The sequence below is a fragment of the Protopterus annectens genome, chromosome 3.part1 (assembly GCF_019279795.1).
Source record: "Protopterus annectens isolate FY-2018-M chromosome 3.part1, PAN1.0, whole genome shotgun sequence".
NCBI classification, from domain to species: domain Eukaryota; kingdom Metazoa; phylum Chordata; order Ceratodontiformes; family Protopteridae; genus Protopterus; species Protopterus annectens.
The window spans coordinates 947742827-947761882 of NC_056732.1; the positions used below are offsets into that span (position 1 = coordinate 947742827).

General features: G+C 39.1%; 1 protein-coding gene across 2 annotated transcripts in view; it reads right to left on the bottom strand.

Annotated features, from left to right (window-relative positions):
- The window catches only part of CD226 (CD226 molecule), a 602637-nt gene that overhangs the window by 265481 nt on the left and 318100 nt on the right, over nucleotides 1-19056 (bottom strand). For both annotated transcript variants that reach the window (XM_044067141.1, XM_044067140.1), the window contains exon 3: nucleotides 9702-10040. In XM_044067141.1, the coding sequence (XP_043923076.1) occupies nucleotides 9702-10040 (339 nt within the window). The remainder of the gene's footprint in view (nucleotides 1-9701; nucleotides 10041-19056) is intronic.

The window sequence follows — 19056 nt, forward strand, 5'->3', positions numbered from 1 at the left end:
TCTCATTCTATTGTAATAGTTTCCATCATTCATTTAACTTAACTTAAACTTCCTACCTTACTTTCAGCAAGACCCATGCATACAGTGTATAGTACTACATTATATTTTTCCATGAGTTTCAGGTTTTGATTTTATTTTGTACAAATATCCATGTTTACCCCCTTCTCTTTCCCTTTTATATACTCTGCATCTCTAATGGCTTTTTCATTTAGGACATTCTATCATTTCAAATAACCATTAATGATGTTGTTATTGTTGTTGTTGTCTTTCGTCTTTTCCCGGTTAGGGGTTGCCACAGCGGAACTCCGGTCCGCTAATGATTGGCAGTAAATTTTCACAAATGCCAAGGTGCCAGCTCGATGTCCAACCTTCAAAGAAGGCACGCCCATTTACGCATGTCTTTCGAATGCCCACCCAACCGCGGGGAGGACATGCAGACTCCACACAGAGGGCACTTCCTGTACTCCAGCCGAGAATCGAACGGGAGAACCTCTTGCTGTGAGGCAACAATGCTACCACTGCACTAAGTCACAAAAATACATTCAGAAATATTTAAATCACTAACATTCTTGATTGTGTTAGTATTTACAGTTTTCAGATCCCCTTTTTCCAAGGTTCTCCAAACCTCATTATACATAAAGTTCAGGTTAGACAACTCTTACAGGAAGCACCTGCAGAATACACTAACAACTTCGTACAACTAGCCACTTCAGGGAAAAGAGGGATAAAACCATGACTCCGTAGCAGGTTACCTAAGACTGAGCTGGTAGGGGAGGATGGAAGTGGAGCAGCTGCTGCTTGCTTAGCTATTCTGATGGGAGGGAGGTGGCTCTGGCTCACCACATGGGGTTACACCTATCAGGAGTACTAGATGACTACCCCATGGAGTACGTGAATAATGAACCTAAACTGCCATGTGCATTCACACTGTGAGGAGAGGGAAACACTCAGAGAGTAGCTATATTGGTGCTTGCAGGGAAAGGGGGGGCTCCTCCAGGGAAGAAGGTAGACTGCTTCATAAGACCAGTAAGGGTGGCCTGATCCCTATCACTGAACTCTCACTGTGAATGAAGGAGTTCATGAGGGATTCCCAAGTAGGAATGAATGACCATAGGCCTCTGTCCTGCCTATGAATCCCCAGCTCCCATGACTACAGAATGAATGGGCTGATTGGGTGCAAATACAGGGGCCACTGGGTTCAGCCATGTGGGGGTGAAAAAAAATCCTACAACTCTTTTCTAGCTCACCTTAACATGAGAGTTCTTTATCTGTTGATTGTCATGCAGGCTTTTCCAACATTTGGCAAACCTTTAAAATAAAAGCAACACAGATAATTAAAAAATACATGTTTTTCCTTCTTTATCTCAACTGCAGTCACAGTTTACTCTATTAAACAATAACCATAGAAAAAATATGCCATAATTTTCCTTTCCCCAGTTTCACAATTTTTTTTCTTTCTCTTTCAACTTCTACTTCAGTAATGGGAGAATTGTGGGTTGTTTTCTGGTTGTATTATCATAATCAACAGCACTTTCCCCTAAGTTTAGGTCCTGCTACCATTCATCACCAGTAGCCCAATTCTTCAACAAATACTATCTAGCCACAGAATACTTTAAAGTAGGCTAGATTTATATCTTTTTAAATTTTAACTTCTTTGCTTATTTACTCTGTCACATATCGTCTACTCAGAGGTGATCTCTGCTTAACATACAAGGCCATGTCAAACCCAGAGCTGTTGGACATGCTACACTTAAAGAAATCCCAATCCCTCAGAGCTACACGCTCCAGGGATCTAAACCTTGTCATCACAATACACAAAACATGCTGGAGGGATAGGTTCCTGACCAAGAGACTCCCCAGACTCTGGAATAGATTGCCCATACATGTCAAGCAGAATGCCTCTTTGGACCTCTTCAAGAGGAACCTTGACAATTGGATGGGAGAAAGGAAATTCACCCCAGGGATCACGTCAGTCGCCCTGCTAGACAGGGGTCCAGGAAAGTAAATAATGTGGGAAGAAATAGCCAGGGAATTGTTATGGCTAGACTTGTATAGGCCCTAGGGCTGATAGCCTAGTACCAACCTATGAACCTATGAACCTATACCTTATATAGCTGCATCTCCACAGCAAAACACAATATATGTTTCTTGTCTCTGCACTAAAGTCTTGCTCAATATAAATTGCAGTGCCCCCATAATGGCAATTTTTACCCAGTTGCCAGAATGATAAGACTCTCCTTTAGTTAATATATAGTAAACATCACAAGTTACCTGTATCTACCATCTAGAATTAAAAGAATGACTTGGAGCAAAAGGCCAATGTGCCCTGTCATTTACAATTCCTGTTTGTGGCACAGTAGCTCATTCAGCAATTCATTTGTTAATAAATATGTTTCATAAGTTTAGTTTACTGTGCTCCAGTCCATAGGCCTTCAAGGAACTCAGACCCCTTAAAATTAGGGTTAAGCACTTGTTTACCAGTCCATTCATCCAGATTTGTATTACAAAGTTCTAAACCTTTAGAGGTACATATCTAAAAAAGAAGATTATTCCAGATTATAGGGTTATATTTGGTAATATCAGGACTTCTTAAACTTGTTCTCCTATGGCTTATAGAAAAATCTAAGATGTTTTGTCTGTGAATGTTTCATTACTATACAACAATCTAAATTCATTAACTATCTTAAGTATTCACATTTTGTTGCCTTAATGCTAATATCAGCTTCCCTCCATAATATCTGCAATGTAGTGAATAAAAATTTGCTCTTCATAATCAAGAGTGTACAGAGAGTTGATTTTATTAATAAAGTTTCTTTGAACGGATTCCATCTCCTTCAGCTGAACAGATGTATATATAAAAAATAGTTATTATATTGTAGAATTAGTCTAATGAAAGTTGTATAAAAGTTAGTTAGATTGTGTATCTCCCTATCAGAAACATTCAACATTTAGTAGGCATTTAAAATATTGCATGCTAACTATAAGAATCAATAGAGGAGGTTAGAAAGAGCTGGGACGAGAGACTGGATAAGCAATTCACAAAGAAAGCATGGAGGATATATGTATGACTGCCAAATATTCAACAAAGCCTAGAAGATTTAGGATCTTAGCTTGGAAGTGTTTGCATGGGTATTTAATTTATACCTCAAGCAGATTCCAAAGAATTTTTCCTCATATAGATTGTAAATGTTGAAGGCACAATGGGGAAGAAAGAGGTAATTGGAAGCATATTTTTTGGAAGTGTAATAAGATGGCAGACTTTAAAAATTCCCCGCAGACTACTCAATCAGAAATACTGGGTGAGCAAATTAGTGTAACTAAGGAAATAATTATTTGAGCCATGAGACAGAAACAGAATTGCCTAGACCTAGTCAGACCTTGCTGAGTCTAATTATAGTTGCTGCCAAAAATAATAAGCAATTATTAAAAATGGAAATCAAAGTCTAAACCAAATATACTAGAAGAAGTAAATATTATAACAGATATAAAGCAACTGGAAATGGGATCTTTAGAAAAATGTAGGAGCAAATTATGTAGAAAAATGGGAATTGTGGGAACAATACATGCAGAATAATGTTTTGAAAGAAAAATGAGGATTAAAAAAAGGCAGAATTTGAATGAGCTATTCAATGTTTGTCTGACAATGACTGGATAGATTATAACTGATATATAGTGTTTACAACTAAAAACGGGTCAATATGGTTTATTTTAATTTATATATATTATTCCCAATGTCATAAGTGATAATTTAATAAATATATTTCTTGTTTAGAAAAAGAAGCATTCTTCAGCATTATCACCACCTGCCTGAAGGCCATTTTACTGATTAGGTCAAGATGCTTAGAGAATGAATAACTATTTGTGATTATTATGCCAATGTTTTTGTATCAAGATACTTCTTCTAACAGTGATCTCTCAAGATAAATATTCTCCCTGGGTGACATTTTTCCTACAATACATAATTTTACATTTGTTCGAACCAAAGAAAATATTAATATCAGATGCCCATTTATTGACCTTGGCAGATACAGATTCATGTATTGAAAGTCCTTGCTGCTAACTGTTACAAACCCAATTTTTCAAACATCGGTGTGTTTATTTAATCAGAATAAATGTTTTTTTCTTAGAATAATTGAGAATAAAAAATTGAACAGTAATGGTCTAAGGACAGAACCCGATGACACAACTGCATATACGTTTAACAAGTTTTATGACAACCCACATATACTGACTTTTTGGGTCCTTCCTATAAGCAAACTCATTATCCATGCACAGTGAGTGGATTATAGCTTATATTATTCACTGTTCTGTAAACTGAGTTATAAGTTAATGAGTTGAATGCCTTAGCTAAATGGAAGAAGATGGTACCACAAAAAAACAGATCAGTTCCTAAGGTTACCGGATCATACCATTCTACTAAACTTCTAATGAAGCTGTTCCCTTTATAAACCCTTGCAGTTGTAAGTCCATATATGTTTGTCATCTTGTAGTAGCGAATGAATTATGTACCTCTCAAAACATTCACTCGATATAGGGGTCAAACTCATGGTCCTTAAATTTGATATATTAATTATATTACCCCTTTTAGCAATGGGTGATATTTGATGTTTCCATATTTATAGTACTTTCCCGAACCACAAAAGGAGGGGGAGTATCAATATTCGTCAAAGATACCCACACCTCCAGGTTGGTGGCACAGCATGAAGCATCAGAGACTGTCCATGTGCAACTAACAGTGGGTAAAACTGCCTTCCAGTTTATAGCCTGCTACAGACCACCCTCCCAAACCCAGGAACCCCACTCGGCCTTCCTGAGAACACTGGAAAATATGAAGGTCTCTCCAATTATTAAAAATAGAATGCCAGATTGGAAGCAGAATGATAGATATGTTCTTTATTAAAACTTGTAGTTATTCTGTTAAAAAATGTCACTAGATCCCTACCTTCTGCTTTCTCGGGGTTCCCTACAAAGCAAAGTTTTTGTTTTTTTAACATGCTTTGTCCCCATACTCTGCCATTCTTTGTTCAAGCTGCTCCAAATGGTCTTGCCTCTCTATTACAGACACGCACTGCTGCTTTGAGTCCTTTGATAGCTCTGCTAGTGCATCTGAGTGCAGCAGTAGTGACTGCTCAAGTTCAGCTAACTTCTGTGCTTCAACAACATATTTGTCTAGTTTGCTATCTTATCTCACTGAGTTTATCCATTATTTAACAGGGCCTCAGAATTATTCATTTCCCCTGATTTTTACACTACGTATCCCTCCTCTGTGCATCTGTTCAGCCACCATCATACCACATGTCACTGGACACTTCTTTCTGTTGCTTCTTTTGCCTCCTTTTACTTCCTCTGCTAAATCTCATCATTTGGCATCCACCTCCAGATAATTAGATGCAGGGCCAGATCCTCTCTGATCTGTTTGTTCCTTATGCGGTGAGCTGCTGTAATGTTTTCACTCAGCTTCCATTACTTGAAGTCCTAAAAACAATTATTATTTTTATTTAACTTGGAAAGTGGTCATAGAGTGGGTTAGGTTATATCACAGAGATTCCATCCTCTAGATTCCTCCAAGGTTCATAATTTATTAGTACATAGCTAGAGCGCTGCACATGGAAACTGTTGACTTTCTTCTTTCTTTTCATTGTTTTTGTCATGCTTTTTGCCCTGCTGTCTGCTGATCAAATTACCCCATTCATTCACCATTACTGGGGTGAAGGTCAACTGGGAGTGGATATCATTTATACATACCTGGTGAAGTCCCATAGAGGAGATATGTTGTGACTGACCATGGAGGTCAGCCTCTCACTTACACAAGGGATGTACCCTCTAAACATCCCTATCTGTCCATGCAAAGCACTTAGCAGTGGTTTCCCTGATCTTTACCATGTAAATCAGACCACCTCAAGTACCCCTGAGTGTGTACATCTCTCCCCTATTTCCAGAAGAGACATGTGGGCCACGCTCCTACTTTTGCCCATGAAGTTCCAGATTGTTGTATCAATCCAGTAAATTAAACATATTTTGTCAAGCCAATACATGTTCACTCCAACCTTAAGTTGGAATTTCCTCTTTAATAAAATGTCAGTTTAAGTCAGTTATCTGAGGGCATGAGTCTCCTATTTCTTTAACCAACAGTATGATAGCAGCTTTGCACAACTATACTCAAAAAATACAGTCTGTAAATCAGAAGATTATAATTATTGAGATCATTAAATGTGATGTAATCCACCTTCTTTCCCACTCCAGTTTCTCCAGTCTGATAATGTGAAACAAAGTTTGTTTTTTTCTTAAGGTTTGCAATTTAATTTGGATTGTTTGTTCCTTTTTTGGGATTGCAGCTTAAAGCTGAAGTACGTTTAGTGGGCTCAGTGATATAATGTGTGTGTTCTATTACCTATTATTGTAATTATGAGAAAATGACTCATTAGAAAAATTATATAATCATATTATATTTATGACATGAGAAAGCATAAAGTAAATGTAACACCTCCTGGTACTGCCTTACTCATATGTGCTAATCCTAACCCTACTCCTGCCCCTAACCACCACCTTATTATAATCCCTTGCCCTAACTGTACAACTGCACAAGACAGTTAGATGCACTTCTTATACACCAGCACAGATACACAAAACTAAGCCTTCCCCTTCCCTAGCCCTTACTCTAACCCTAACCTGCAAACAATCGCACAGTTATTCCCACCCCAATGCAAAAACTTTTGGTATATCCCACAGTTTCATCCTTAACACATGCAGTCACTTATCATAATCCAAATCATACACAAAATGGAGTTGTTGATATTCCTCTATTTTTTAAACCCTACAGTAGACAAAGAGTGCTTTCAAAAAAAAAAGAACTGCAACAGTGTGTGTGTGTGTGTGTGTGTGTGTGTGTGTGTGTGTGTGTGTGTGTGTGTGCGCGCGCGCGCGCACGCGCACGTCTGTCTGTCTGTGTGTGTGTCTGTGTGTGTGTGTGTGTGTGTGTCTGTGTGTGTGTGTGTGTCTGTGTGTGTGTGTGTCTGTGTGTGTGTGTGTGTCTGTGTGTGTGTGTGTGTGTGTGTGTGTGTCTGTCTGTGTGTGTGTGTGTGTTTCTGTGTGTGTGTGTGTGTGTGTGTGTGTGTGTGTGTCTGTGTGTGTGTGTGTGTGTGTGTGTGTGTGTGTGTGTGTGTGTGTGTGTGCGTGTGTGTGTGTGTGTGTGTCTGTCTGTGTGTGTGTGTGTGTGTGTGTGTGTGTGTGTGTGTGTGTGTGTGTGTGTGTGTGTGTGTGTGTGTGTGTGTGTCTGTCTGTGTGTTTGTGTGTGTCTCTGTGTGTGTGTGTGTGTGTGTGTGTGTGTGTGTGTGTGTGTGTGTGTGTGTGTGTGTGTGTGTCTGTGTATGCCTTAGTACTCCCCGCTGTCAGACACATCATTGCTCTTCCCTTTTAAGTCATTTGTTTATGTCTTACAAATTTGTACATACTCTTAGTTTGCATTACTTTTCAACTGTTATTGTGCTATTATTCACCATTCTTTCTGCTTTTGGACAGCACCCATAGCTTCCATGATCTTCATCTGTCTCTCACTTCTTCCTAGTGCTACTGGGACTCTCTTGGTGTATGCATAATCATTATGTCCTCACATAAAATATTAGTATGATAGTGTCCTTGAAGACATGTGTAAGCAGTAAATGAATCAAATTAGCTCTGCACAATGCCCTCAGTATCTTGGAAAACACAATGCTTGAGCTAATGCTCTTTGACCTTCAGTGAAGTAATCATAAGAGCATTCTTGTTACAGTACTTGCAGGTCCTATCTCCACTTTTAAAAGATTCTGTCAAAAATACATTTTTAAAAGAAGCATGCATGGAGATGTTGCCTCTAACTTTGTTAAGGTACTTTTAACTAAATGACTTTTTATAACTAGTCACACTGCCATGCTGGCCTTGTTAGCCATCGTGAATATGTGTGGACTGTCCTTAAAGCTATTACACATGCTCTTAGTTCTAGCTTCTTTATGCTATCAGATTTATATTTCTGACTGTTGACTTTGTCCATACTTTTATCTGCATTAGTGTGTAACTCACTTTATAACTGTACAGAATGAATCCATTTAATCATGCCAAGTGCCTTGCAAACATTCCCATCCAGTATATTTGGTTGTTTCAGCTGCTTGTCCAAGGATGCTGCTTTGAATGTCATCATGTATTTCTACCTAAGTATACATATTCAAGCAAAAGTTGGCCCTTTAATTTCAGTTTATCTCCAAAATATGTCAAAAGAGTCCTTTAGAAACTTGCATGCATTATTAGGGTATATTCAGTGACTTAAAGGTAATTTCCAAGAGTATATTACATTCTCTGTCGATACCATCTTTAAATGTTATATCCTCACCTCTCAAGCTTTTCTGAACATAAGTCATTCTTTGTGCTGTTTACAGACTATATGGTATTTATGTTACACTTCAGCTGTGCCAAAAACCATTTCAGTTTTATTCTGTTCTTTAACATATAATAGATGCAAGAATCACTGTAGGACTTCATTTCAACTTTTAAACACTTGCAACATGATTAATGACCTCTGCATTGCCTACAAAAATAAATGAATGGCTCTGCAATATACTTTCTCCCACCTGCAGCCACACTGCTTGTACTATGTGCAGTGTTCACTGTTATATTACTAGACATAAATAATATAATGTTTTTATTATTTCTTTTCTTCATTTTGAGCTTCATTTTACACCAAGTTTCACTCACAGTTTTTATTTTACTTCTACCTTCTCTGTCATTCTCTTAAGATAAATACTTAAAAGTTTATGTTAAGTCTACTTCTCTTATTGGTCTGTCTCTGACTTTATTTTTGTTACCACTTACAATTCTACCTCTTATCAACAAACTCAAGTTTTTCACTCCGCCTTTCAGTTCAGTCACAAAGCATTACTTTTCCGCTAAGTGCTTTGATTTCTAATGAAAAACAAATGCCTTATATAAAGAAGATTCTACTATAGCTTGCAGTAAATCTATAACTTTTATCTCAGAGTAGACACCTTCTCTCTCTCTCTCTCTCTCTCTCTCTCTCTCTATCTCTATTTTAAGATTAAACATGTTAAAAGACTTTTTTACCTGTGACATGAACATTGCACACTGCACCTTTTCTGCAGTTCCAAACACTGAGACATACACTTCAAATTTTTAAAATCAGAGTTTGCAATTTTCAGACACAAAACTTCAAGGTCATTGATGGTTACAGTGAAGGCAATTCAAGACAAAATTGAAAAAAAATGCAGCTAAAGTATTAGTGGTTAACTAGGCTTGTGAGAAAGTTTGGGAAATCAATTGGAACACTGTAAGAGTGAGATTCATATACAAAAAGATAATAACATTGCTTATTCTAATAGTGAAAGTGTTGTTTGTCTTTTCGGCATTTCCCGGTTAGGGGTCGCCACAGCGGAACTCTGGTCCGCTAATGATTGGCAGTCGATTTTCACAAATGTCGAGGTGCCAGCTCGACGTTCAACCTTCAACAAAGGCACGCCCATTTACACATGTCTTTTGAATGCCACCCAACCGCGGGGAGGACATGCAGACTCCACACAGAAAATAGTGAAAGTGTAAAAATCCAAAATAAGGAAATAAATAGATAACGAAAACATTAAAAAAGACAGATATACCTCTATGCAACATGCAAGAACTCAGAAACTTCCACATTTGGATATGATGATGTCACCACATACCTGATACCTTCATTTTAATCACAGTGCTTTGGTTTCCCATGCTTCCTCTGAAGTGACATCGGTAAAATCCTTCATCAGCAGTTTTAATAAACGTAATCAGCAGTACACTTCGGGCCCTGTTAGTGCAGTCTATCTGAGACCGGTGTTCATAATCAGCTCCATATATTTTCCCTCCTGAGAAGTTACAGATGGCTATCAGGTCTACTGTCAGCTTTCCAAACTTTTCCCATGTTACATGATGGACATTGTCTGTCAACGAATACTGACAAGACAGGGTGGCATTACTGTTGTATTCTACTTCCTCGACTTTATCTGCCAATTCATTACTTCTGAATACATCTAAAAATAAGTAAAACAAAAATACTTTATTATGAATACAGACAAAATATGTAGTACATGGAATATTGGTCCTCAGTTCAGTTTTGTAATTGTTCAAGCAAATACCAGCATAGCTATTATTTTTCTCCAGGAAGCCACTAAAGAGCAATAACATATTTAGTTTCTATAATATTTTCCCTAAAGTTTAAGATCCTAGAAGTGGTGGCTATCATACCTCTCAACCTGTAGACCAAAAAAGCTGGACAAAGCCTAAACTAATGGGGGGGGGGGCAAAGGTCCAAAAATACAGACAGATTTTAAATCTTGCTCTTATAATCCTAGAAAGTTGATATAATAACAAGACTTGTGTTAGCATACATTTTTAAGGATATAAAGTCTAAAACTCAAATGTAAGGTATTATTTAGTAACTTAAATCCTCAGTGATTTGTCAGAAAAATCACAAAGGTAATAAGTACAGACCAAACAATAAGGCACAAAATCTGGACAGTTATGACATATGTGCCTATTTTTTTTTTGAAAGATGTTCTAAAAAGAGACATTCCAAAGGCAGACAGTAATAAGATGCATAGAATAATGGACTGTGTAACATGACTGCACTGTTGACCTTTAAATAATTCATAAGTTGCAATATTGCTCAGTTTTTATTTTTGTAGACTATAGTACTACTATACACTGCAAAATGAAAAAAAAAAACAGAAGAGAATAGAAGGATATTTATTCATTACAGTGGAGCTTGTTTCTAGTCAGCATCTTTGTTTCTTGATGACTGCAAAGATCAAGGAGTACATATATACCCTATTGTACGTTGTTAAACTGTGGTACACAGATAATAAAGTAAAACAACACAAATCAATTAGTCAAAGCAGTACAGTACGCATCATGTATGTTATATAGGTTTTAATGGTTGCTGCTATGAAACACTGACTTTCAGAAAGTCAGTGAGCTGAAGGATGAAAAAAAGGCCCAAAACACAGAAAGACAAAAAAAATCAATTTTACTTGTTTTTTTGCGGGGGGGGGCAAGAAATCTTCAAAAAAGGGAATTATTGCTGGCACACACTTAGGAACTGTACTGGCAATGATTTCCTATGTAAAACTATATTCAGCATTATGCCATTCATCTGTTGTTTCCCTTCATGCTACAGACACTCAAGCAATTTCTCCTTGAGCACAGCTAATACAGTATAACAAGTCACATAGACACAACATTATAGCAAGCATAATGCACTAACTAATTTTAAATGTCATATAACACTGCTAGGCAGAGAACTACTTCATGATGAGGCACTGATACATCACAAGGATGCCCACACAAATGCACACATTCATGCATACTCACACTCAAACACACATACACACACACACATATATATATATATATATATATATATATATATATATATATATATATATATATATATATATGTGTAGGTGTACTTAACTTAACCTAAATTTCATTTGACTGACACCCATTTGACTGACACCCAATTGACCTAAATTTCATTTGACCTAAAACTCATTTGACTGATACCCATGTCACCGACAAGTAAGACATAGACTTGTTGTGAGTTTTCCTTCACCTGTGACTTGTTTGTGATAAAAAGAATTACTGTAACTTACAGTGCTGACTGTTAGAATTCTAATAGTCATGTAGAAAGTAGTGTTGTAGTGTTTCTAAATGTGGGTTTTTCTATTTACATTTTTATGAGAAGTATCTAAAGTAAGTTGGCGAATGTTTTGTGTGTTCCCAGTAGTAGTGGCAGTGTGCAGAATACTGTAAGGCAAGTTAAAGGTATATGCCCTTTTCCCCACTGTAGCACAATCCTGGAGTGTGTATATATAATTAGGAGGGGTGTGGAGGGCACAGCCCCCCACATTGGGGGGGTGAGGGGCATTGTCCCCACCTTGTTTGCTTGTACATTGTCCCGTTTCTGTTAAGAGGGTTAGTAAGTAGTTTCTAAGTTCTGGAAAGGGTTAGTTATTGGTGTTCTAAGTGTGCTTGTCTATGGTTTAAGATTTAGTATGCTGAAATTCAGCATTGTAAGATGTTGGTGAAATGAGAGTCAGTCAAATGAGTTGTCAGTAATTTGAAATTTAGGTAATTTGGGTGTCGGTCAAATGGGTGTCAGTCAAATGAAATTTAGGTCAAGTGAAGTACACCTATCTATCTATATATATATATATATATATATATATATATATATATATATATATATATATATACACACACACACACACACACACACACACACACACACACACACACACACATATATATATATATATATATATATATATATATAAATAGATATATACATATGTGCATATATAGATACATACACTCAGTCATGTGTGCACATGCTTGTGTGCGCACACATAGACACACACACACACACACACACACACACACACACACACACACACACACACACACACACACACACACACACACACACACACACACACACACACACACACACACACACACACACACACACACACATAAACACATACATTACATGCATATGTATGAATAATTTCAAAGATCACCAACTCAATGTCTTTAGTATGTGAGAGAAAACTAGAACTCCCAGCAGATATTCACACAGACCCAGGGAGAACATGCAGACTTCAATTGCACCCCAAATGGGTAGAAAACTGTAAAGCCAAAATCTGTGAGGCATTAATGAGAATAACAGCACCACAGTGCTGGCCTTGTAAAATTTGTTGTAGAACATGTACAAGATTATTCAGACATATATATTATCCCTTTCCTTAAGATAAAATGTTGCCAGGTTAAGAAGAACTACAAGCAAAGCTCTATGCCCACTCACAGACAGTCTATATAACAGCATGCTGTTGTACATGTAGTGCTCTATGGTCCCTCACAGACCATCTGTATAACAACATGCTGTTGTACATGTAGTGCTCTATGCCCACTCACAGACCATCTGTATAATAACATGCTGTTGTACAAGTAGTGCTCTATGCCCACTCACAGACCATCTGTATAACAACATGCTGTTGTACAAGTAGTGCTCCATGCCTACTCAGAGACAGTGTGTATGACAGCATGCTGTTCTATATGTAGTGCTCTATGCCCACTCACAGACAGTCTGTATGACAGCATGCTGTTGTACATGTAGTGCTCTCTGCCCACTCACAAACAGTCTGTATAACAGCATGTTGTTGTACTGTTGTACAAGTAGTGCTCTAGGCCCACTCACAAACAGTCTGTATAACAGCATGCTTTGATGTCTCTTGGTGTGATGTATCATTATTGATTTAACAAGGGTATTATCGGTCCTACTTAACTAATATTCAAAATTTTGCTGAATTACTTGATAACTCTCTCTCTTTGTGAGGTTACTAGCTACTTCATGAATACTATTTAATAGTAAATGTACATTACAGCAAGGGTACCTCAAGTATCAGTCATTGAACCTTATATGTTTTCAGTCTTTATTAATAATATATCTGTGGTACTATATATGGCTGATATAGTAACTTAAATTGAGCTGGTCAGTATTTAAATATTACACTGAACTAGACAAGCACTTCTCAGTTATAATTGCATGGCTAGAGACAATTCTGTTGGTATAGAGGGAATAAAGCATTGGCTGGGATTGATGAGGATTATCCAGCTTGCCACTCTTACGGGGGGAAGGATGGGGTAAAATGTTACTGGAGGTGGGGCTGTTGCCTGATTCCCAGTGGAGACAGTGAGATCAGAAATTGTATAAAAATAGGATAGGCATTTGGGTGGGACTTGGATACTATCACCCCTATGGGATGGGGCAGGGATGCTCCTAGACCAGATCTCATAGCATGCAGTGGCTATAAAGCATACCAACAAGTGGGGAGTTAAGGTATCCAAAACTACATGGTAGTCAATTCTAAAGCCAGCCAATATGTAACAAATTCTCCCCAGCTATTATATTCCCAGATCCTCTGAGCATGATGCAATCTTTTCAACTCTACTTTGAGGCCCATGACCATAACTGGTAGGGTAAACAGCCAGGAAATGCCTAACAGATGTGGTGGGTCCTGGAGCAGGATGAAGTTATGAGGTTAAGCATGGACCAAAGTCAGTGGTAGCTTTCCCTGTAGCAGAATAGCCTAAGCTGCCCTACCATAAATGACAGGAAATGATGTTTTAAGGAAGAAAGCACTTGCAAAACATAAAAAACAAAAAAAGAAGAAGAAGACTTACATGGGTACAGGACAAAAACATAATATGCTATTTGCCAGTTGTTCTTCTTTTAGCTTTTCCTGGTTAGGGGTTGCCACAGCGGAACTCCGGTCCACTAATGCCTGGCAGTAGATTTTGTACGAGTGCTGAGGTGCCAGCTCGACGCCCAACCTCCAGCAAAGGCACGCTCATTCTACGCATGTCTTTTGAATGCCACTTAACCGTGGGGAGGACATGCAGACTCCACACAGAAGGCGCTCCGGCTGAGAATTGAACGGGAGTACCTCTTGCTGTGAGGCAACAGCACTACCGCTGCACCACCGCGGCTATTTGTCAGTCACAAGATGATTAATAAAGTCTCCAATTAATTACATTTACCATAGCTAGATAGGACTAATTCTTAAAATTCAAGACACACAAGGATTCATCGACTAACTGATTGATTGATTGATTGCGTTTCTTCACCTGGACAGTCTGACTGGGCAGTAAAAAGATGCCCCTTTTCAGTGAAGGTCCAGGATGAAAAGCTCCATATTAATTACAATTTAATATAAAACAATGGCAAACATTTCAATGAATAAAGTCCAAAATTATGGGATGTGAATAAGAGATAGCAGCCTGTCTACCAGCCTTAATACTTTAATGCATTTAACAGAACAGTGTACAGTTTAGTTTAATTTAAAGATAGCTAGTACACTTTTTCTTAGCACTAAAAGTTAATATTTTCTACATACACCATATGAGATGTTTTTGAACATTTAGGAGGGTGATAGAGATAAGAAAAGAACAGTCAGCAATTGGTGTAAGTAGGAACATAGACTGTAGCATGTGTTTTAGCATGGGATCCTTAATTTTCATTTAGATAATGCCTTTTGGTACAACTGTTGATTTGAGACAATTGTTCCTATCTGGAGGGCTGAACTTCATTTTTTAAGATGTACATAGCTTGCTGTGCTGGTTCTAAGTTAATAGAGGATGGGAGTGTTTTGAAAATGTATTTAGTTTTTTGTTTAAGGGTTTTCATTAAAACAGAATGTCTTGAAATGTGACATAAGTTAAAATGGAGGTAAGAAGAAACAACTGTATAAAAGATCCGCCTGAAAAACATTAGTGTGTGCATGTAACATACAATTTGGAATACAAATAAAAAGCTGACATATAAAACAGGTGAGTACAACAGCTTTTTGTGGTAATGGCTATGATATCCATATCATCTTGGAATGTAAATGGCCTTACAGGTAAAGACAAAAAGGAAAGAGTATTACATTTCATTAATAAATGCAGAGTGCAAATAGCAATGTTGCAGGAGGCAAATTTGGAAAGAAATGAACATGTGAATTTGTCAAACAAAACATTGCATGATGGATATTTAGCAGAACATCAGGGACAAAGGGAAACTGGGCTCCTACCCTCACCAAGAATGATGCCACAATATGAAGACAAGATGATCAATTTCAACAATTGGCTTAAGTACTGGTGTCATTCAAAGGGGATCCAATGCCTGTCAGCTTGGGATGATATGCTCGACAAGCCACGATGCTTTGTTAGGGACGGCTTGCACCTGTCACCCCTAGGATTTCGGATATTGGCAAAGGCTCTTGCTACCCCCATAGTGCCTTTTTTAGGCAAGGCTCAAAAGACAAACCCACCTCCATAAGTATCACAAGGGATAAGAAACTAAGGGTAATGCTACTCAACGCCAGATGTCTAAACCTCAAGATGCATGCACTCGAAACTCTCCTTAGCATGGAGAACATTGATATCTGTGCAGTAACAGAAACCTGGTTCAGGGATCCCGAGAGCACCCCAGCACTACCAGGTTATACCTCATACCATGCTTTTCGGCCCCAAAACTTGGACCGAACCACAAAAGGAGGGGGAGTATCAATATTCGTCAAAGATACCCACACTTCCAGGTTGGTGGCACAGCATGAAGCATCAGAGACTGTCTATGTGCAACTAACAGTGGGTAAAACTGCCTTCCAGTTTATAGCCTGCTACAGACCACCCTCCCAAACCCAGGAACCCCACTCAGCCTTCCTGAGAACACTGGAAAATATGAAGGTCTCTCCAAACACCATTATATTGGGCGACTTCAACTACCCAAACATAGACTGGGAGCATTACTCTAGCTCCAACACCCTAGCCCAAAGGTTCCTAGAATTTATAAACTCAAATGCTATGGAGCAACTTGTTACCACTCCCACAAGAGGGGAAAACATACTGGACCTGATCATCACCAGCATGGGGACTCTATGCTCCAGACCAGAAGTGTATCCCTCACTGGTAAGATCAGACCATAAACTAATCTCACTGGATATTCACATCCCGACCCCACCCACTGCCCAGAAAACCACAGTGAAAAACTTCTCTAAAGCAAATTTCGCACTCCTCAAATCCGAGGTGGAATCCTTCAAAGCCCCCGGGCCTGTGGAAAATACGGCCCAGACCACAGAATCCTTTATAAACGCATTCTATGAACACCTTCAGGAATGCATGGATCATGCGATCCCAAATAAAACCAAGACCCAATCCTCCAAAGGCAGACGTCCTGTCTGGTGGACCCCAGCCATAAACAAACTATACAATAGAAGGAGGAAGCTACTAAATGATAGAGCAAAATCCCAAAAAGGGAAGGCATCACTGATCAGTATTAGCAAAAAACTACGGGCACTCATAAAATTGTCTAAGGCCAGCTTCGAGAGAAAAATTGCACAGGACACTAAGGATAGTCACAAGGCCTTCTTTAGTTATGTTAGGAACCTGGGTGGTAATTCCCAGATATGCTCAGAATTAGTCCAAAATGACAAAAAATACACCGAACCCACAGACATTGCCAACATCCTAGCTGACAGGTTCAGCGCAAACTTCCCCACCAAAGGGCAAATATCTATCCCAGCAGAGTGCTGCCCCCCTGACATCTCAGATGCTCAGGTAAGAGCCGCCCTCTCCAAAGCGAAAAACACAGCATCAATGGGACCAGACAGTGTCCCGGGCTGCGTCCTACATGAACTCCAAGAAGAGCTAAACCCAAACATAAAACTACTGTTCAATCTCAGCCTTACTACAGGATATGTGCCCAAAGAGTGGCGTACAGCAACAGTGGTCCCTCTCCATAAAGGTGGTGCCTCAATGGATCCTGGAAACTATTGCTCCATAATCCTGACTAGCTTGGTCTGCAAAGCTATGGAAAGGATCATCATGGACCTCATAAATAAAGATATTGGGGACCTACAGACACTGGATCCTACCCAGTTCGGCTTTGTTAAGGGCAGATCCTGCCTCTTAAACCTGGTTGATTTCTTTGAAACAGTCACCAAGGCCATTGACGAGGGGAAGGTGGTCTAAACAGCCTACCTGGGCCTCGCAAAAGCCTTCGATACAATACCCCACTCGGGCATTATAGATAAGCTCACCAGCTTAAATATAAACCCCTATGTCACTAGATGGATTGCAAACTGGCTCAAGGACAGAACCCACATGGTTAGAATTGCTGGAGCCATGTCAGACTCCAAACCAGTTACAAGTGGTGTCCCACAAGGCTCAGTCCTGGGACCTCTCTTGTTTGGTATATATTTCTCGGAGGTACAGGCTAACATGGAAGGACTGTGGCTGACCAAGTTTGCAGATGACTGCAAACTGGGTGCCATAATCGACTCTCCAGCCGACACAAGCATCCTCCAAAAGGGCCTCATAGAAACAGACAACTGGTGCCAGAGCCATGGCCTCAAGCTAAATGCCAAAAAGTGTATAGTCATCCCCTTTGGCAAAAACAAAGTGCCCACAAATTACCACATAGGTGGTAATCCATTAAGTACAGAATACGTATTTAGGGACCTGGGGACCCAAGTTGATAGCAATCTCTCATTTGACAACCACGTGGCCAAAGTGGTTAGAAAAACATTTTATATAGCCCACCTAATCATGAAGGGATTCACATCTAGATCAGGGGAGGTCATCGTGCCTCTTTACTCATCCCTCATCAGGCCCATAACTGAGTACAATGCCCCTTTTGGGATGTACCTTACCAGACACCTGCAGCAACTGGAAAGACCCCAAAAGTACCTCACCAAGAGGATCAAAGGGCTCAAACAGATGCCATATGCTGCCCGGTTAAAGAAACTCCAGCTCTACTCAGTGACATACCGCCTGTTCAGAGGTGATCTATGCCTGACGTATAAAGCCATGTCCAACCCGGAATCAATGGACATGCTGCACCGCAGAAAATCCAAATCCCACCGAGCTACGTGCTTGAGAGACTAGAACCTCAGCACTGAAATAAACAGGACATGCTGGAGGGACAGATTCATAACCCAGAGGCTCCCTCACTCTGGAATAAAATCCCAGTCTAGGTTAGGCAGAGTCCCTCATTGACTCTCTTCAAGAGGAATCTTGATGAGTGGATGGGAGATCGTAGGTTTACCCCGGGTATCACTTCTGTGTCACTGTTAGACAGAGGCACAGTATACTAACCTCGAAAAAGGGCATAGCAAAATAAATTTAAAATGGGTGGCGAAAGCCAAACACACTCTGGCTAAGCTTATAAATGCCCTAGGGCAGATAGCCTAGTATGAACCTATGAACCTATGAACCTATATAAGAGAGAATAAAGATAACAATAGGTTCATAAGTAGTATTACACTTCCTGCAATTGTGGGACATTTTTAGCCCAGCCACTTTCCCTTTTGTTCTCAAAATAACCTATCCCATTCAGTTATAGATTTTCCTTACCATCGCCTAGTTATATTATACCTAATGAGAATAACAGGGAATCATGCAATAGATAATTTGAGGGGATCCACGCATAGAAAAAGAATTTAGAAG